At 53.5% G+C, this 21,574-nt stretch overlaps 1 protein-coding gene across 4 annotated transcripts in view; it reads left to right on the forward strand.

The window, feature by feature from the left end:
• Nucleotides 1–244: 244 nt before the first annotated feature.
• rfx5 (regulatory factor X, 5) overlaps nucleotides 245–21,574 on the forward strand; it is a 29,307-nt gene continuing 7,977 nt past the window's right edge. Inside the window, exons 1-6 of one of the 4 annotated variants that reach the window (XM_070868735.1) lie at nucleotides 251–324; nucleotides 6,403–6,660; nucleotides 8,733–8,766; nucleotides 10,222–10,304; nucleotides 12,819–12,953; nucleotides 20,602–20,718. In XM_070868735.1, coding sequence (XP_070724836.1) covers nucleotides 6,542–6,660; nucleotides 8,733–8,766; nucleotides 10,222–10,304; nucleotides 12,819–12,953; nucleotides 20,602–20,718 — 488 coding nt within the window. In that variant the 5' untranslated portion in view covers nucleotides 251–324; nucleotides 6,403–6,541. Of the gene's footprint in view, nucleotides 325–5,380; nucleotides 5,536–6,402; nucleotides 6,661–8,732; nucleotides 8,767–10,221; nucleotides 10,305–12,818; nucleotides 12,954–20,601; nucleotides 20,719–21,574 lie in introns of those variants that run through there. The other 3 variants (XM_070868736.1, XM_070868734.1, XM_070868738.1) reach the window with 3 other exon arrangements.

The raw sequence follows: 21,574 nt of genomic DNA on the forward strand, positions 1-21,574 counted from the left end.
CAATGGGAAGAGCGGAGCGTGCGCTCCTGACGCGGGGGGACCAATGGGAGCGGAGGCGGGGCTTAACCTGCTGCGGGCAGCCTGACGGACAGCGGGCCCAGCCAATGGCACGAGCGCAGCTGGCATTGGGGACGAACCAATGGCAGCGCTGGCGGGGGCGGGGTTTCAACGGCCGGAGGGCGGGCTCTGACGGACAGCGGGCGCAGCCAATGGGGAGAGCGGATCGTGCGCTTCCGGCGTGGGGTCGGACCAATCGGAGCGGTGCGCGGGGCGGGGCGTCAGGACTCCCGGGGCGGACGGAGGCCTGAGTAAGTTGTTTTTGAGGTAAAAAAAAGATCTATCTTTGTTTTTTGTGAGCGGGGTGGGGGGGGGAAATGATTGTTGATGCCGCGGGGCGGGGGTGATGGTGTGTAAGAGGCGGTGTGTGTGGGGGGTGAGGAGTGTGTGTGGTAATGGCGGACGGGGAAGGCCTGAGGGGAAGACCGAAGGCGGGCGGGCGGGCCGGCCGGGGGGGTGGCTGCAATTGGCTCAATTGCCTCAATTGCTCTGACCCCCCCCCCCTCTCCCTCTCTCTCCAATACCCCGACCCTCCCTCCCGGGGGGCAATGCTCTGGCCACGCCCCCACCCTTCGCCACGAGCTCGACCTGGCGCCAGCTGTCACTCAGCCGCTCGAGGGTGGGGTGGGACCACCTGGCGCCGCGCGCGGGCTCAGCCCCGCCCCCTCCCCGCCCCGCCCCGGGCCACATGGCCGCAGCCAGGTGGCGGGTTCGATTCCCACCCTCTTCCCCACTGCAAATTCAAATAAAGGGGCTTTGCTGTGGAGGGTGTGTGGGCCCGGCGTCAGGAGGTCGCGGGGTTCGAGTCTGCACTCCGACATGCAACGCGCATACACACACACACAACATGTGCACAGACGTACACACATACAACATGTGCACACATGCACAGGTGTACACGTACAACACACGCACAGACGTGCAAACAACCTGCGCGCACACGTGCAACACGCGCACATATGCAACATGCACACAGATGCGCGCACATACAACACGCGTACCGACGTACACACGTACAACACCCGCACGTATACACATGCAACTCGTGCACTGACTTACGCACATGCAACACATGCACAGAGGTGTACACGTACAACAGACGTACACATACAACGCGCGTGCACACACAACGTGCACACAACACGTGCACACATGCACAGATGTACACACATGCACACGCACAGATGTACACACGTGCACACATGCACAGATGTACACACGTGCACAGATGTACAACATACACACAGACATACAAACAACATGCGCACAGACGTGCACACATACAACATGCACACGGATGCACACACATACAACACGCGCACCGACCTATACACATGCAACACACGCACCGACCTATACACATGCAACATGGGCACCGACGTACACACATACAACTGCGCACCAACGTGCGCACGTATACACATGCAACACGCGCACTGACTTACACACATGCAACACGCGCACACATGCACAGAGGCATGCACATACAACGCACACAGACCTACACACATGCACAGACGCGCGCAGATGCACGCATACAACACATATCGACCAGATCAGACACATATACAACAACAACAACTTGTGCATTATAAGACAAAATTTGACACTGAGGGATGAGCTCGGTTTTAAGGAACGTCTTGAAGGAGGAAAGAGAGGTTTAGGGAGGGAGTTCCAGGCCCAGGTAGCTGAAGGCACGGCTGCTGATGGTGGAGCGATTATAATCGAGGATGCTCAGGAGGGCAGAATTTGGGGAGTGCAGACATCTCGGGGTGGGTGGGTTGTGGGGCTGGAGGAGGTTACAGAGATAGGGAGGGGGCAAGGGCCATTTGTCCGCAAGGATGAGAATTTTGAAATCAAGGTATTGCTTAACTGGGAGCCAATGTAGGTCAACAAGCACAGGGGGTGAGGGGTGAGCGGGACTCCAGCACAGGAATCTCGGCAGATGCCCAGAGTGCAGTGCTGAGGCAGCTCTGCTCTGTCAGATGAGACGTTAAACTGACGTCTGCTCTCTTGGGTGATTGCGATGAATAGCAGGGGGCGTTCTCCCCGGTGTCCTGGGGCCAATATTTATCCCTCAACCAACATCACTAAAACAGATGATCTGGGTCATTATCACATTGCTGTTTGTGGGAGCTTGCTGTGCGCAAATTGAGCTGCCGCATTTCCCACATTACAACAGTGGCCACACTCCAAAAGTACTTTATTGGCTGTGAAACGCTTTGGGACATCCGGTGGTCGTGTAAGGCGCTATATAAATGCAAGTCTTTCTATCTTTCTTTCTGTTACCTGATCTCCAAATAGGCACTTGGACCATGTCTATGTCAACATTCTAATGCAGCCATGAAGAAAAAGAAAGGTCTAACCACTGAGGATTTCACCCCCTCTGGAGATCCCTGTGTGCTTCACAGCCAATGAAGTACTTTTGGAGTGCGCTCACTGTTGTATTGTGGGAAATGCGGCAGCCAATTTGTGCACAGCAAGCTCCCACACACAGTAATGTAATAATGACCCAGTTCATCTGTTTTAATGATGTTGGTTGAGGGATAAATATTGGCCCCAGGACACCGGGGAGAACTTTTCTTGGAAATAGTGGCTATAGGATCTTTTCTGTCCAGCTGAGAGATGAGACGTCTCATCCGAAAGACGGCAGCTCCGACAGTGCGGCGCTCCCTCAGTACCGCCCCTCCGACAGTGTGGCGCTCCCTCAGTACCGCCCCTCCGACAGTGTGGCGCTCCCTCAGTATTGCCCCTCCGATAGTACGGTGCTCCCTCAGTACCGCCCCTCCGACAGTGCGGCGCTCCCTCAGTACCGCCCCTCCGACAGTGCGGCGCTCCCTCAGTATCGCCCCTCCGACAGTGCGGCGCTCCCTCAGTACCGCCCCTCCGACAGTGTGGTGCTCCCTCAGTACCGCCCCTCCGACAGTGTGGCGCTCCCTCAGTACCGCCCCTCCGACAGTGCGGCGCTCCCTCAGTACCACCCCTCCGACAGTGTGGCGCTCCCTCAGTACCGCCCCTCCGACAGTGTGGCGCTCCCTCAGTATTGCCCCTCCGATAGTACGGTGCTCCCTCAGTACCGCCCCTCCGACAGTGCGGCCCTCCCTCAGTACCGCCCCTCCGACAGTGCGGCGCTCCCTCTGTACCGCCTATCCGACAGTGTGGCGCTCCCTCAGTACCGCCCCTCCGACAGTGCGGCGCTCCCTCTGTACCGCCTATCCGACAGTGTGGCGCTCCCTCAGTACCGCCCCTCCGACAGTGCGGCGCTCCCTCTGTACCGCCTATCCGACAGTGTGGCGCTCCCTCAGTACCGCCCCTCCGACAGTGCGGCGCTCCCTCAGTACTGGCCCTGTGAGTGTCGGCCTAGATTTTTGTGCTCAATTCTCTGAAGTGGTACTTGAACCCGCGATCTTCTAACTCAGATACAAAGGTGCTACCCACTGAGCCACGGCTGACACCCACACGCAGAGAATACAACCAGCAAAAACATGCCGATTCAGGCCGACTATTTCAAATTTGGGCAGCATTTTGGACTGTCACCTCGGCCTCAGCCTCGATGACCAATGGCGAAGTGCTTGGCGAACTGCAACACACAGAATGGATTCCTTATCGAGGAGCCCACAGTACAACCTGACGGATCAAACCTTCCTCGCAAACAGCGGGCAACCATCGACCGCTTCAGAACCGGTCACGGTCGATGCTGCCACCTTCTCCATCGGTGGAAGATTAAAGCCTCCCCATCATGTGACTGTGGAGCTCCTAATCAGACCCTGGAGCACATCATCGAGCACTGCCCTCAGAGGGAATTCACAGGCAGCCTCCAAGATACCCATGCTGTTGCACCGAAAACTGTGGCCTGGATATCCGACTTAGATATTGATATTTGATTTGCTTTGCTGCTACCGAACGACAGAATGAAGAAGGCTCTTGCCTCTGAGTTGGAAGGTCGGGGGTTCGAACCCCACTCCAGACACATGAGCACAAATATCCAGGCTGACACACCCAGTGTGGTACCGAGGGAGTGCAGCACTGTCAGAGGTGCCGTTTTTCAGTTGCGACATCGGTGCACAGCAGGAAATTCAGTCCCACGAGCCTGTTCCGCCATTCACTGAGATCGTGGCTGATCTGCGACCTAACTCCACCTACCCGCCTTTGGCCCATATCCCTTAATACCTTTGGTTAACAGAAATCTATCAAACTCAGATTTATACGCAATTGACCTCAAACCTCGACCACTCTTTGCGTATAAAAATGTTTTCTAATTTCACTCCTGAAAGGTCTGGCTCTAATCTTTAGACTGTGCCCCCTCATCCTCGACTCCCCAACCAGCAGAAATAGCTTCTCTCTACGTTAAACCGAGGCATCTCGGGTGGACGTAAAAAATCCCATGCCCGCTATTGGAAGAAGAGCAGGGGGAGTTCTCCCCGGTGTCCTGGGGCCAATATTTATCCCTCAACCAACATCGCAAAAACAGATTATCTGGTAATTATCATATTGTTGCTTGCCGTGCGCAAATTGGCGGCCACATTTCCCACATTACAACAGTGACTACACTTCAAAAAGTACTTCATTGGCTGTAAAGGGCTTTGGGATGTCCGTTCGTGAAAGGGGCTATATAAATGCAAGTCTTTTTTCTCTCTTACCAGCCACAAGAAAAAGCAAGATTTGCATTTCTCACCATCATCATAGGCAATCCCTCGGAATCGAGGAAGACTTGCTTCCACTCCTGAAGTGAGTCCTTAGGTGGCTGAACAGTCCAATACGAGAGCCACAGCCCCCTGTCACAGGTGGGACAGACAGTGGTTGAGGGAAGGGGAGGGTGGGACTGGTTTGCCGCACGCTCCTTCTGCTGCCTGCGTTTGGTTTCTGCATGCTCTCGGCGACGAGACTCGAGGTGCTCAGCGCCCTCCCGGATGCACTTCCTCCACTTAGGGCGGACTGGTCTTTGGGCCAGGGACTCCCAGGTGTCGGTGGGGATGTTGCACTTTATCAGGGAGGCTTTGAGGGTGTCCCTTGTAACGTTTCCTCTGCCCACCTTTGGCTCGTTTGCCGTGAAGGAGTTCCGAGTAGAGCGCTCGCTTTGGGAGTCTCGTGTCGGGGCATGCGGACAATGTGGCCCTGCCCAGCGGAGCTGGTTGAGTGTGCTTCGATGCTGGGGATGTTGGCCTGGTCGAGGACGCTAACGTTGGTGCGTCTGTCCTCCCAGGGGATTTGCAGGATCTTGCGGAGACATCGTTGGTGGTATATCTCCAGCGACTTGAGGATTTCCAGCAATCTCCACCACCTCAGGACGTCCAAAAGCGCTTTACAGCCAATTAAATACTTTTGAAGTGTAGTTGCTGTTGGAGAATCAAAGAATGGTTACAGCACAGAAGGAGGACATTTGGATCGTCGAGCCTGTGTAGGAATCGTGGCAGCCAATTTGAGCACAGCAAGCCCCCATGAAAAGCAACATGATAATGACCAGATGATCTGCTTAAGGTGCTGTTGATTGAGGGCTAAATATTGGGCAGGACACCGGGGGAGAACTCCCCCTGCTCTTCTTTGAAATAGTGCCCATGGGATCTTTTACGCCCACCTAAGAGGGCAGACGGGGTCTCGGTTTAACATCTCATCCAAAAGACGGAAGCTCCGACAGTGCGGTGCTCCCTCAGTACTGCCCCTCCGACAGTGCGGCACTCCCTCAATACCGCCCCTCCGACAGTGCGGCGCTCTCTCAGAACTGCCCCTCCGACAGTGCGGCGCTCTCTCAGAACTGCCCCTCCGACAGTGCGGCGCTCCCTCAGCACTGCACCTCCAACAGCGCAGTGCGGTGCTCCCTCAGTACTGCCCCTCCGACAGTGCGGCACTCCCTCAGTACCGCCCCTCCGACAGTGCGGCGCTCCCTCAGCATTGCCCCTCTGACAGTGCGGCGCTCCCTCAGTACTGCCCCTCCGACAGTGCGGCGCTCTCTCACTCCTGCCCCTCCGACAGTGCGGCGCTCCCTCAGCACTACCCCTCCGACAGCGCAGTGCGGCACTCCCTCAGCACCGCCCCTCCGACAGCGCAGTGCGGCGCTCCCTCAGCTCCGCCCCTCCGACAGCGCAGTGCGGCGCTCCCTCAGTACCGCCCCTCCGACAGCGCAGTGCGGCGCTCCCTCAGTACCGCCCCCCCGACAGCGCAGTGCGGCGCTCCCTCAGTACTGCACTGGGGGTGTCAGCCTGGAATTTTGTGCTCAAGTCCCTGGAGTGAGACTCGAACCCACGAGTTTCTGACTCAGTGGCGAGTGTGCTGCCCACTGAGTCACAGCCGAGCATGGTCAGCGAAGGAGTAAAAGTGTGTAAATAAATGTTTTATTGTCTGCTGCAGAAAGGCGCGAGGCCGACCCAGGGGCAAGTCCGCTCCGGGCGTGCTCGAGTACTGTGGTGCGAAGGATCCGTGCGGTCTATCTCTCTCTCTCTCTCTCGGCGGCGCTGGTTCATGGTGTTTCTCCCGGACACCGGATCCCATGGAGGAGGAGGAGGCTCAGCTGCAGATTCCGAACCGAGGCAGCCTGACCCCGGCAGATTCGGAGGCGGTGGACACCGAGCCCAGCACTCTCCTGCACAAGATCAAGGGCTCCATCACGTAAGCGGCGATCCGTGCAGCGTTCATCACAGCGCTCCCCCCGCACGTCATAGAACACCGTTTCACCTACCTCTCCGCCCCCTGACGTGGCGTACCCCGATTCCCCCTCCCCTGCCCCCCTCCCCCCCCCAGGGCAGTGGAAGATGCCAAAGGAGGTGTGAGATTCCCCTTGATCCTTGATTAGAATCACAGAACGGTTACAGCACAGAAGGAGGCCATTCACGATCTTATTGAATGGAAGAGCAGGCTCGAAGGGCCACATGGCCTATTCCTGCTCCTAATTCTTGTGTTGTGTTCGATTCATAGAAAATAGGTGCAGGAGTAGGCCATTCGGCCCTTTGAGCCTGCACCACCATTCAATATGATCATGGCTGATCATGCAACTTCAGTACCCCATTCCTGCTTTCTCTCCATACCCCCCCTGATCCCTTTAGCCGTAAGGGCCACATCGTAACTCCCTTTTGAATATATCTAATGAACTGGCCTCAACAACTTTCTGTGGTAGAGAATTCCACAGGTTCACAATTCTCTGAGTGAAGAAGTTTCTCCTCATCTCGGTCCTAAATGGCTTACCCCTTATCCTTAGACTGTGACCCCTGGTTCTGGACTTCCCCAACATCGGGAACATTCTTCCTGCATCTAACCTGTCCAGTCCCGTCAGAATTTTATATGTTTCTATGAGATCCCCTCTCATTCTTCTAAATTCCAGTGAATATAAGCCTAGCCAATTCAGTCTCTCCTCAATATGGCAGTCCTGCCATCCCGGGAATCAGTCTGATGAACCTTCGCTGCACTCCCTCAATAGCAAGAATGTCCTTCCTCAGATTAGGAGACCAAAACTGCACACAATACTCCAGGTGAGGCCTCACCAAGGCCCTGTACAACTGCAGTAAGACCTCCCTGCTCCTATACTCAAATCCTCTCGCTATGAAGGCCAACATGCCATTTGCCTTCTTCACCGCCTGCTGTACCTGCATGCCAACTTTCAATGACTGATGTACCATGACACCATGGTCTTGTTGCACCTCCCCTTTTCCGACTGTCACCATTCAGATAATAATTGAGCCCGTGCCAGCTCTCTGCAAGAGCACTTCAGCCAGTCCCACTCCCCTGCCCTTTCCCCGTAGCCCTACAAATTTATTTCCCTTCAGGTACTTATCCAACTCCCTTTTGAAAGCCACGATTGAGTCTGCCTCCACCACCATCGAGTCTGCCTCCACCACCCTCTCAGGCAGCGCATTCCAGATCCTAACCACTCGCTGCGTAAAAACGTTTTCCCTCGTGTCGCCTTTGGTTCTTCTGCCGATCGCCTTAAATCCGTGTCCTCTGGCTCTCGACTCTTCCGCCAATGGGAACAGTTTCTCTCTCTCTCTACTCTGTCCAGACGCCTCGTGATTTTGAGCCCCTCGATCAAACCACCTCTCGACCTTCTCTGCTCCAAGGAGAACAACCCCAGCTTCTCCAGTCTCTCCAAGTAGCTAAAGTCCCTTGTCCCCGGAGTGTGATGTTTTCAGAGTGATGTTCGAGAGCAGTGCAGTACCGTGGGACACTCCCCCGCCCCCACCCAGCACCGATGGATCTGGCCACGTTAAGTACTCCGGCCTCAGGATGGGTGCCCCCCCCCCCGCCCTGGTATAAGTGCCCAGAATCCGAGGGCGCGCGCTCCTCGAAGGTGATGCACTGCGCGGGTTAACTGTACCTCCGCTGGGCCCCCCTCTCCCTCGCAGGTAAACGCCTGGTCCTCAGCCCGTACCGTACCTCGGGAGAATTCCCGTCCATCCCGGATAGTCTCCCTCGATCTCAAGTCCCCGACGTCACAGGCAAAACCCCGCCCCATCCGGACCAGCGCAGTCGGGCAGTGTGCCTGCAACGCAGAGGGTCAAGAGACAGTGCGCCGGGGTTCTGGGGGCGGTGAGAGACCGACAGAGTCTACCATCCTGAAATCAGGAACTCGGCTGTACAGTATTGCAATGGCCTGTAGCCCCGCTGGAGTTCAGTGCCCTGCCACCCTAATCAGTGTTGCACGCACCAAGATCCCAGTTAACCGCGTTCTCTGTGCTTCCCTCCTGCAGCAGAAATATTCAGTTGAAAGTGGATAACGTTCTGGTAAGTGTTTTATACCCTCATTCTGCAACTTTGACTTCTCGTATTTCTTTTCCTTCCTGCTGGATAAGAGAGAGGGTGGGCGAGGGCATTAAGGGATGTGAAATCGTGCACTTCTAGCCGCCTCGAGCCCTATTGTGGAATTTGGACGTGATGGCCTCCACAGTCAAATAGCCTGCTAATACGCCCACTTCGGGCGAGGCACAGCGGGCGCAAGCAGCTAGTGCCTTCAGAAAAGGCGGCACGCGATTGGCGAGGGACATTTTATTTCTGAAAGCAAGTTGCTCCCTCTGTCTAACTGTGTCATCTGTATAAATTCTACTAAGATAGAACATGCATTTATATAAGCGCCTTTCATATCCCCAGGACATCCCAGAGCGCAGTGAGATACTATTGGAGTGTGGTCACTGTTGTAATGCAAGAAATGCGTCAGCCAATTTGCGCACAGCAAGCTCCCACGCACAACAATGTGATAATGACCCAGATCATCTGTTTTAGTGATGTTGGTTGAGGGATAAATATTGGCTCCTTTAGTACTGCCCCTCCGACAATGTGGCGCTCCCTCAGTATCACCCCTCCGACAATGTGGTGCTCCCTCAGTACTGCCACTCCGACAGTGCAGCGCTCCCTCAGTAGCCCCCTCCGATAGTGCAGTGCTCCTTCAGTTCTGCTCCTCCGACAGTGCAGCACTCGCTCAGTACTGCCCCTCCGACAGCACAGCACAGCGCTCCCTCAGTTCTGCCCCTCTGACAGTGCGGTGCTCCCTCAGTACTGCCTTTCCGACAGTGCAGTGCTCCTTCAGTACTGCCCCTCCGACAGTGTGGCGCTCCCTCAGTACTGCCCCTCCGACAGTGTGGCGCTCCCTCAGTACTGCCCCTCCGATAGTGCAGTGCTCCTTCAGTATTGCCCCTCCGACAGTGCAGCACTCGCTCAGTACTGCCCTCCGACAGTGCGGCGCTCCCTCAGCACTGCCCCTCCGACAGTGCGGCGCTCCCTCAGCACTGCCCCTCCGACAGTGCGGCGCTCCCTCAGCACCGCCCCTCCGACAGTGCGGCGCTCCCTCAGCACCGCCCCTCCGACAGTGCGACGCTCTCCCAGTACGAGCACTGGGAGTGTCGGCCTGGATTATGGGCTCATGTCTCTGGAGTGGGTCTGGAACTTTTGAGGAGAGAGAGAGAGAGCTGCCCACTGAGCCACGGCTGACCCCTGCCAAGTCCAACAGCGTCACTCCCAACTGCTGCGACTGACAATCTCAGCACAAACCAGGGCTCAGATCTGGGACCATCACCTTCGCTGCCATTCCTTGAGAGCACATGCTCCCTCTCAGCTCTCCGGTGGGCTGCAATGGGACCTTTCTATAAACGAGAGTGGAGATTTTGAAGGAAATTAGCAGATTTGGATCCTTTAATGGAGGACTTGACGTGAATTTTTTTATTCCTCCTCTCAATTTGCTTGCAGCAAGAAGTCAAAGGGTTTTCAGATACCGAGAAGCTCTACCTCTACCTCCAGCTCCCTTCAGGCCCCAGCCATGGAGACAAAAGGTATTTCACAGCACGTTGCTGATAATCGCTTTGATCAGGAGCGCTCGGAGAGTTCAAAACCCCGCCGTCTAAATTCCGAGGGGCCCGGCCAAAGAGTCCACTTGAATTGTTCATCCCTCCGTGCACAGACCTCCCACGTGTTAATAGATTGAGTTTCGTCTGCAGTATTTCCCAACCCCCACTCTGTTTCGAGAGCTCCACATGGGGAGTTGTGGCACCTTGAATCTTCCCGCGCGTGCAGAAGCTCTCCTCGCCCTGACCCATCAGTAGGAATATGGCAGAGTGTATCATCCTGTTTCTGCTTTCTTGCACTTTTCCGTTCCGTTGCTTTAAGTGTCAGATTATACACACACACACACATACACACTCAGTTGCAATAATCGCAGAATCTTGAGAGCGCAGACGGTGACTCGGTTGAATGTCTCATCTGAAAGACGGCACGTCCGACAGTGCGGCGCTCCCTCAGTACTGCCCCTCCGACAGTGCGGCGCTCCCTCAGTACCGCCCCTCCGACAGTGCGGCGCTCCCTCGGCACTGCCCCTCCGACAGTGCGGCGCTCCCTCAGCACCGCCCCTCCCACAGTGCGGCGCTCCCTCAGTACCGCCCCTCCGACAGTGCGGCGCTCCCTCAGTACCGCCCCTCCGACAGTACGGCGCTCCCTCAGTACCGACAGTGCGGCGCTCCCTCGGTACTGCCCCTCCGACAGTGCGGCGCTCCCTCAGTACCGCCCCTCCGACAGTACGGCGCTCCCTCAGTACTGCCCCTCCGACAGTGCGGCGCTCCCTCAGTACCGCCCCTCCGACAGCGCAGTACGGCGCTCCCTCACTACCGACCCTCCGACAGTGCGGCGCTCCCTCAGTACCGCCCCTCCGACAGCCCAGTACAGCGCTCCCTCAGTACCAACCCTCCTACAGTGCGGCGCTCCCTCAGTACTGCCCCTCTGACAGTGTGGCGCTCCCTCAGTACTGCCCCTCCAACAGCGCAGTACGGCGCTCCCTCAGTACTGCCCCTCCGACAGTGCGCCGCTCCCTCAGGACTGCCCCTCCGACAGTGCGGCGCTCCCTCAGGACTGCCCCTCCAACAGTGCGGCGCTCCCTCAGCACTGCCCCTCCGACAGTGCGGCGCTCCCTCAGGACTGCCCCTCCAACAGTGCGGCGCTCCCTCAGCACTGCCCCTCCGACAGTGCGGTGCTCCCTCAGCACCGCCCCTCCGACAGTGCGGCGCTCCCTCAGTACTGCCCCTCCGACAGTGCGGTGCTCCCTCAGCACAGCACTGGAGTATCAGCCTAGATTTTTTTTTTGAGTGATCGAACTCACAACCTTCTGACTCAGAGACGAGTGTGCTACCAACTGAGCCACAGCTGACACAGACAGAAGTGAATGAAGGAAAAAAATTGCAGGGCGACGGGGAGTGGGACTAGCTGAGAGACAGCACTGGCTCGACGGGCTGAATGGCGTATTTGTTTCCTTGGTCTTTTACTTAAGAATTCATAGCAACACATTGCTATTAAGAACTCATCATCATCTTAGGCGGTCCCTCGAAACGAGGATGACTTGCTTCCACGCCAAAAAAAGGACAAGTTCACAGGTGTTTCAATGAAGGACCCGAGCTACATCCTGAAGGGTGGAAGATGCCTGTGCGTGGATTTTTTTAACGTGGGGTGGCTGTTGCACACCAGCCACCACACGGGGCTTGACAGAGCGAGGCCTTGGTCCAGTGGCAAGGGTTAACCAAGACGACTGGAGACCAGCTCTGCTGCACGGGCCGAGTGCGTGCACATATCGCACAGTGTGGGCTGGACCTGTGCTGCCCCTGGGTCCCTGGCCCAGAACTCACGCCTCCCCTGGGCCCCGATCACATCCCTCTACAATCTCTCGCCGCTCCTTCGCCCTGACCTCGCTGCTCCTGCTGTATCTTCCCACGCACCAATCACCGACCTGGATCTTGATGACGTCACTCTTCACAGCCGTCGCCCTCCTGCACCAGCTCGTGCAGTACCTTGTAGTGGCACGCCTCCACGCTGCTCCCGGGCCTCCGTTCAGCGCTCCTTTTATGGCCCCGACCTGCCTGATGTTCCCTCGCAGATCGGGGCCTCCACGCTGCTCCCTGGGCCGCCACTCGCCTAGTTGCCTTATGAACAAAGCTTTAACAATCGCACTACACATTACCAGTTCATCCACCAGGCTCACAACTGCATATCTCATCGTGGATGACCCAGACCCAACTGGCCGGGGTTTTATTGAGTCTTGTGAGCTGCACGTGACTAGCTGAGCCACTCACAACGCAACAGCGCCACAAGCCTGTGAGCATGCGCGCAGGTGCATGTACATGTCGGCCTCCTTCTGTGCTGTAACTATTCTATCTCGACCCTGAGCTACATTCCTGAATTCCAGTCCCGTCCCCTTGCAGTGCCCACAGGAAAGTTTGACACAGTGGATTCCCCGCACAGCGAATGCACGATTACGGATTTCAGTGTTTCTCACCGCCGTGGTTTGTGCGCGGATTTTCTTGCAGCTCCAGCGTCAGCAGCAGCGATCAGTACCCCTCGAGCACCGCCGATCAAATGCACGCCTGCAACTGGATCCGCAACCACCTGGAGGAACACCCCGACACCTGCCTGCCAAAGCAAGACGTGTACGACGCCTACAAGTAAGTTCACCAGATCGGCCCCTGGGATGAGAGGGTTATTCTACAACGAGTAGATTGGGCCTGTGCTCCCAGACGGCTTTCCTTACCCGACGGTTGGGTAGGTATTTTTAGACGAGATCTGCACTGTTTGAGTTCGCTGATCGCTGGCTGGAGAGTCTAAAGTTCACTGCATTGATCCCTGGCATGAGAGGGTTGCCCTATGAGGAGAGATTGAGTAGAATAGAAACATAGACAATAGGTGCAGGAGTAGGCCATTTGGCACCTCGAACCTGCACCAACATTCAATAAGATCATCGCTGATCATTCCCTCAGTACCCCTTTCCTGCTTTCTCTCCATACCCCTTGATCCCTTTAGCCGTAAGGGCCACATATAACTCCCTCTTGAATATATCCAATGAACTGGCATCAACAACTCTCGGCGGTAGGGAATTCCACAGGTTCACAATTCTCTGAGTAAAGCAGTTTATCCTCATCTCCGTCCTAAATGGCCAACCCCTGATTCTAAGACTGTGTCCCCTGGTTCTGGACTTCCCCATCATCGGGAACATTCTTCCTGCATCAAACCTGTCCAGTCCCGTCAGAATCTTATAAGTTTCTATGGGATCTCCTCTCATTCTTCTAACTCCAGTGTATAAAGGCCCACTTGATCCAGTCTCTCATCATATGTCAGTCCCGCCATCCCGGGAATCAGTCTGGTGAACCTTCGCTGCACTCCCTCAATAGCAAGAACGTCCTTCCTCAGATTAGACCAAAACTGAACACAAGATTCCAGGTGAAGCCTCACCAAAGCCCTGTACAATTGCAGTAAAACCTCCCTGCTCTCATACTCAAATCCCCTAGCTATGAAGGCCAACATACCATTTGCCTTCTTCACCGCCTGCTGTACCTGCATGCCAACTTTCAATGACTGATGAACCATGACACCCAGGTCTTGTTGCACCTCCCCTTTTCCTAATTTGCCGCCATTCAGATAATATTCTGCCTTCGTGTTTTTTGCCACCAAAGTGGATAACCTCACATTTATCCACATTATACTGCATCGGCCATGTATTTGTCCACTCACCTAACCTGTCCAAGTCAGCCTGCAGCTTTTTAGCGTCCTCACAGCTCACACCGCCACTCAATTTAGTGTCTTCTGCAAACTTGGAGATATTACACTCAATTCCTTCATCTAAATTATTAATGTATATTGTAAAGAGCTGAGGTCCCAGCACTGAGCCCTGCGGCATCCCACTAGTCACTGCCTGCCATTCTGAAAAGCACCCGTTTATCCCGACTCTCTGCTTCCTGTCTGCCAACCAGTTCTCTATCCACATCAGTACATTACCCCCAATACCATGTGCTTTGATTTTGCACTCCAATCTCTTGTGTGGGACCTTGTCAAAAGCCTTTTGAAAGTCCAAATACACCACATCCACTGGTTCTCCCTTGTCCACTCTACTAGTTACATCCTCAAAAAATTCCAGAAGATTTGTGAAGCATGATTTCCCTTTCATAAATCCATGCTGACTTGGACCGATCCTGTCACTGCTTTCCAAATGCGCTGCTGTTTCATCTTTAATAATTGATTCCAACATTTTCCCCACTACTGATGTCAGGCTAACCGGTCTATAATTACCCGTTTTCTCTCTCCCTCCTTTTTTAAAAAGTGGTGTTACATTAGCTACCCTCCAGTCCATAGAAACTGATCCAGAGTCGATAGACTGTTGGAAAATGATCACCAATGTATCCACTGTTTCTATGGCCAATTCCTTAAGTACTCTGGGATGTAGACTATCAGGCCCCGGGGATTTATCGGCCTTCAATCCCATCAATTTCCCTAACACAATTTCCCGCTTTGTAAGGATATCCTTCAGTTCCTCCTTCTCACCAGACCCTCGGTCCCCTAGTATTTCTGGAAGGTTATTTGTGTCTTCCTTCATGAAAACAGAACCAAAGTGTTTATTTAACTGGTCCGCCATTTCTTTGTTCCCCATTATAAATTCACCTAAATCTGACTGCAAGGAATCTACGTTTGTTTTCACTAATCTTTTTCTCTTCAAATATCAATAGAAGCTTTTGCAGTCAGTTTTTATGTTCCCAGCAAACTTCCTCTCATACTCTATTTTCCCCCTCCTAATTAAACCTTTTGACCTCCTCTGCTGTATTACAAAATTCTCCCAGTCCTCAGGTTTGCTGCTTTTTCTGGCCAATTTATATGCCTCTTCCTTGGATTTAACACTATCCTTAATTTCCTTTGTTAGCCACGGTTGAGCCACCTTCCCCGTTTTATTTTTACTCCAGACAGGGATGTAGAAACATAGAAACATAGAAAATAGGTGCAGGAGTAGGCCATTCGGTTCTTCGAACCTGCACCACCATTCAATAAGATCATGGCTGATCATTCCTTCAGTACCCCTTTCCTGCTTTCTCTCCATACCTCTTGATTCCTTTAGCCGTAAGGGCCATATCTAACTCCCTCTTGAATATATCCAATGAACTGGCATCAACAACTCTCTGCGGCAGGGAATTCCACAGGTTAACAACTCTCTGAGTGAAGAAGTTTCTCCTCAACTCAGTCCTAAACGGCCTGCCACTTATCCTACGACTATGTCCCCTGGTTCTGGACTTCCCCAACATCGGGAACATTCTTCCCGCATCTAGCCTGTCCAGTCCAGCCAGAATCTTATATCTTTCTATGAGATCCCCGCTCATCCTTCTAAACTCCAGTGTATAAAGACCCAGTTGATCCAGTCTCTCCTCATACATCAGTCCAGCCATCCCTGGAATCAGTCTGGTGAATCTTCGCTGCACTCCCTCAATAGCAAGAACGTCTTTCCTCAGATTAGGAGACCAAAACTGAACACAATATTCCAGGTGGAGCCTCACCAAGGCCCTGTACAACTGCAGTAAGACTTCCCTGCTCCTATACTCAAATTCCCTTGCTATGAAGACCAACATACCATTTGCCTTCTTCACCGCCTGCTGTACCTGCATGCCAACTTTCAATGATTGATGAACCATGACACCCAGGTCTCGCTGCACCTCCCCTTTTCCTAATCTGCTGCCATTCAGATAATATTCTGCCTTCGTGTTTTTGCCCCCAAAGTGGATAACCTCACATTTATCCACATTATACTGCATCTGCCATGTATTTGCCCACTCGCCTAACCTGTCCAAGTCACCCTGCAGCCTCTTAGTGTCCTCCTCACAGCTCACACCGCCACCCAGTTTAGTGTCATCTGCAAACTTGGAGATATTACACTCGATTCCATCATCTAAATCATTAATATATATTGTAAAGAGCTGGGGTCCCAGCACTGAGCCCTGCGGCACTCCACTAGTCACTGCCTGCCATTCTGAAAAGCCGTTAATCCCGACTCTCTGCTTCCTGTCTGCCAACCAGTTCTCTATCCACGTCAGTACATTACCCCCAATACCATGTGCTTTGATTTTGCACACCAATTTTCTGTGTGGACCATGTCAAGTCCAAATACACCACATCCACTGGTTCTCCCTTGTCCACTCTACTAGTTACATCCTCAAAAAATTCCAGAAGATTTGTGAAGCATGATTTCCCTTTCATAAATCCATGCTGACTTGGACCGATCCTGTCACTGCTTTCCAAATGTGCTGCTATTTCATCTTTAATGATTGATTCCAATATTTTCCCCACCACCGATGTCAGGCTAACCGGTCTATAATTACCCGTCTTCTCTCCCTCCTTTTTTAAAAAGTGGTGTTACATTAGCTACCCTCCAGTCCATAGGAACTGATCCAGAGTCGATAGACTGTTGGAAAATTATCACCAATGCATCCACTATTTCTAGGGCCACTTCCTTAAGTACTCTGGGATGTAGACTATCAGGCCCTGGGGATTTATCGGCCTTCAATCCCCTCAATTTCCCTCACACAATTTCCCGCCTAATAATGTACAATTGTTGAAGTTCATCCATGTGATCTTTAAATGTTTGCCATTGCCTATCCACCGTCAACCCTTTAAGTATCACCCGCCAGTCTATTCTAGCCAATTCACGTCTCATACCATCGAAGGTACCTTTCCCCAAGTTCAGGATCCTAGTCTCTGAATTAACTGTGTCACTCTCCATCTTAATAAAGAATTCTACCATATTATAGTCACTCTTCCCCAAGGGGCCTCGCACAATAAGATTGCTAATTATTCCTTTCTCATTACACATCACCCAGTCTAGGTTGGCCAGCCCTCTAGTTGGTTCCTTGACATATTGGTCTAGAAAACCATCCCGAATACACTCCAGGAAATCCTCCTCCACCGCATTGCTACCAGTTTGGTTAGCCCAGTCAATATGTAGATTGAAGTCGCCCATGATAACTGCTGTACCTTTATTGCACACATCCCTAATTTCTTGTTTGATGCTGTCTCCATCCTCATTACTACTGTTTGGTGATCTGTACACAACTCCCACTAGAATTTTCTGCCCTTGGTATTCCGTAGCTCCACCCATACAGATTCCACATCATCCAAGCTAATGTCCTTCCTTACTATTGCATTAATTTCCTCTATAACCAGCAACGCCACCCCACCTCCTTTTCCTTTATGTCTATCCTTCCTAAATGTTGAATACCCCTGGATGCTGAGTTCCCAGCCTTGGTCACCTTGGAGCCATGTCTCCGTGATGCCAATTACATCATATCCATTAACTGCTATCTGCGCAGTTAATTCGTCCACCTTATTCCGAATACTCCTCGCATTGAGGCTCAGAGTCTTCAGGCTTGTCTTTTTAGGATTTTGCTGTAATGTGGCCCTTTTTTGCTTTTTGCCTTGGGTGTCTCTGCCCTCCACTTTTACTTTTCTTCTTTCTATCTTTTGCTTCTGCCCCCATTCTACTTCCCTAAGTCTCCCTGTATAGGTTCCCATCCCCCTGCCATATTAGTTTAGCTCCTCCCCAACAGCACTAGCAAACATTCCCCCTAGGTCATTGGTTCCGGCCCTGCCCAGGTGCAGACCGTCCGGTTTGTACTGGTCCCACCTCCCCCAGAACCGGTTCCAATGTCCCAGGAATTTGAATTCCTCCCTTCTGCACCACTCCTCAAGCCACGTATTCATCTGAACGATCCTGCGATTCCTACTCTGACTAGCACGTGGCACTGGTAGCAATCCTGAGATTACTAATTTTGAGGTCCTACTTTTTAATTTAGCTCCTTGCTCCCTAAATTCGTCTTGTAGGACCTCATCCCGTTTTTTACCTATATCGTTGGTACCTATATGCACCACGACAACTGGCTGTTTACCTTCCCCCTTCAAAATGTCCTGCACCCGCTCCAAGACATCCTTGACCCTTGCACCAGGGAGGCAACATACCATCCTGGAGTCTCGGGCCTATACTTCCTGGAGTTTAGAAGAATGAGAGGTGATGTTATTGAAACTTCAAAGATAATGAGGGGGCTTGACAAGGTGGATGCAGAGAGGATATTTCCACTTATAGGGGAAACTAAAACTAGGGGACATAGTCTTAGAATAAGAGGCCGCCCATTTAAAACAGAGATGAGAAATTTCTTCTCTCAGAGGGTTGTAAATCTTTGGAATTCTCTGCCCCAGAGAGCTGTGGAGGCTGGGTCATTGAATATATTTAAGGCGGAGATAGACAGATTTTTGAGTGATAAGGGGGTGAAAGGTTATGGGGAGCGGGCAGGGCAGTGGAGCTGAGTCCATGATCGTATTAAATGGCGGAGCAGACTCGAGGGGCCGAATGGCCAACTCCTGCTCCTATTTCTTCTGTTCTTGTGTTCTTATTCTGAGGGGGATTGACAGGGTAGCTGCGGAGAGGCTGTTTCCCCCGAGCTGGAGAGTCTCGAACCAGGAATGACAGTCTCAGGGTATTTAGGACGGAAATAAGGAGGAATTTCTTCACTCAGAGGGTGGTGAATCTTTGTAATTCTCTGCCCCAGAGGCCCGTGGAGGCTGAATTGTTGTGTATTCAAGACAGAGATCGATAGATTTTTGGTCTCTAGGGGAATCGAGGGATCGGGCGGGAAAGTGGAGGTGAGGCCAAGATCAGATCAGCCATGATCTCATTGAATGGCAGAGCAGGCTCGAGGGGCCGAATGGCCGACTCCTGCTCCTATTTCTTATGTTCTTATACCCGAGGTGTTAGAGGAATGGCCACACATTCACTCCCATCTCCGCCCCCTGCCCCCCACCCCCAAAAGATGTTGACGGTCGAGGAGCTCTCAGGTTGAAGAGCTGACAGCCTTGATGCATTTAATGGGGTAGGTATATTGAGTGGCCTGGATGCATTGAACAGCCGGATAGGGGGAGAGGAAGAGAGGTGGGAGGAGGCTCGAGTGGAGCATAAACACTGACACGGAGCAGTTGGGCCGAATGGCCTGTTTCTGGGCTGTACCATTCTATGGTTCCATGTCGACTTATGCTTAGCATCTTGGTCTTACTATTGAGAGTGACAGGGGGGAGAGCCACTGAACAAGCTAGGCATACCTTGGGTGGGTAGTGGGGAGGGGCGGCGGGGGTTGGTGGGTGGGTGGAATGAATATTGGAGAGCAACTGGTCACTGCGACTCTGAGGAAGGACATTCTTGCTATTGAGGGAGTGCAGCAAAGGTTCACCAGACTGATTCCCGGGATGGCAGGACTGACACATGAAGAAAGACTGGATCGGCTAGACTTATATTCACTGGAATTTAGAAGAATGAGAGGGTTCTCATCGAAACATAAAATTCTGATGGGACTGGACAAGTTAGATGCAGGAAGAATGTTCCCGATGTTGGGGAAGTCCAGAACCAGGGGTCACAGTCTAAGGCTAAGGGGTAAGCCATTTAGGACCGAGATGAGGAGAAACTTCTTCACTCAGAGAATTGTGAACCTGTGGAATTCTCTACCACAGAAAGTTGTTGAGGCCAGTTCGTTAGATATATTCAAAAGGGAGTTAGATGTGGCCCTTACGGCTAAAGGGATTAAGGGGTATGGAGAGAAAGCAGGAATGGGGTACTGAGGGAATGATCAGCCATGAACTCATTGAATGGTGGTGCAGGCTCGAAGGGCCGAATGGCCTGCTCCTGCACCTATTTTCTATGTTTCTATGTTTGTGGGCTAATTCCAGAGGCCAACAGAGGGAGGAGTTGATCTGCGAGCAGCTCTTTTTTTATAAATCATTCTCGGGATGTGGGCGTCGCTGGCCAGGCCCGGCATTTATTGCCCATCCCTAATTGCCCCTCGAGAAGGTGGTGGTGAGCCGCCTTCTTGAACCGCTGCAGTCCGTGTGGTGAAGGTGCTCCCACAGTGCTGTTAGGGAGGGAGTTCCAGGATTGTGACCCAGCGACGATGAAGGAACGGCCGATATATCTCCAAGTCGGGATGGTGTGTGACTCTGAGGGGAACGTGGAGGTGGTGGTGTTCCCATGGACCTGCTGCCCTTGTCCTTCTAGCGGGTAGAGGTCGCGGGTTTGGGAGGTGCTGCCGAAGAAGCCTTGGCGAGTTGCTGCAGTGCATCTTGTAGACGGTGCACATTGTAGCCACGGTGCGCCGGTGGTGGAGGGAGTGAGTGTTGAAGGTGGTGGATGGGGTTCCAGCGAAAGACCAGTGTCGAACTAAAATAAAACTAGGAAGGGAAGTGGACAGGACGTTAAACATTCAAAAAATAAATTCTATTTCATCTCTTGTTCTTTTAATACAGACGTTACTGTGACAATCTCTCCTACCGGCTGCTGAGCGCAGCAAATTTTGGTAAAATCATGCGCGACGTCTTTCCGAACTTCAAGGCTCGACGATTGGGAGGGCGAGGCCAATCCAAATATCCTTTTCCATCTCATTTGTCTTCTCTTAAAAGGAACAAGTGCTTTTGTCATCTCCATCGAGGCTGTGCCATAGCTCAGTGTGTAGCACTCTCGCCGCTGAGTCAGAAGGTTGAGGGTGCAAGTCCCACTCCACAGACTTGAGCACAAAATCTAGGCTGACGCTCCCAGTGTAGCACTGAGGGAGCGCCGTACTGTGCTGTCGGAGGGGCGGTGCTGAGGGAGCGCCGTACTGTGCTGTCGGAGGGGCGGTGCTGAGGGAGCGCCGTACTGTGCTGTCGGAGGGGCAGTACTGAGGGAGCGCCGTACTGTGCTGTCGGAGGGGCAGTACTGAGGGAGCGCCGTACTGTGCTGTCGGAGGGGCAGTACTGAGGGAGCGCCGCACTGTCGGGAGGGGCGGTACTGAGGGAGCGCCACACTGTCAGAGGGGCGGTACTGAGGGAGCGCCGCACTGTCGGAGGGGCAGTACTGAGGGAGCGCCACACTGTCGGAGGGGCAGTACTGAGGGAGCGCCGCACTGTCGGAGGGGCGGTACTGAGGGAGCGCTGCACTGTCGGAGGGGCAATATTGAGGGAGCGCCGCACTGTCAGAGGGGCGGTACTGAGGGAGCGCTGCACTGTCGGAGGGGCAATATTGAGGGAGCGCGGTACTGAGGGAGCACCGCACTGTCGGAGGGTAGTACTGAGGGAGCGCCGCACTGTCGGAGGGTAGTAGTGAGGGAGCGCCGCACTGTCGGAGGGGCGGTACTGAGGGAGCGCCGCACTGTCGGAGGGGCGGTACTGAGGGAGCGCCGCACTGTCGGAGGGGCAGTACTGAGGGAACGCTGCACTGTCGGAGGGGCAGTACTGAGGGAGC

The sequence above is a fragment of the Pristiophorus japonicus genome, chromosome 30 (genome assembly GCF_044704955.1).
Source record: "Pristiophorus japonicus isolate sPriJap1 chromosome 30, sPriJap1.hap1, whole genome shotgun sequence".
In the NCBI taxonomy this organism is placed as follows: Eukaryota; Metazoa; Chordata; class Chondrichthyes; family Pristiophoridae; genus Pristiophorus; species Pristiophorus japonicus.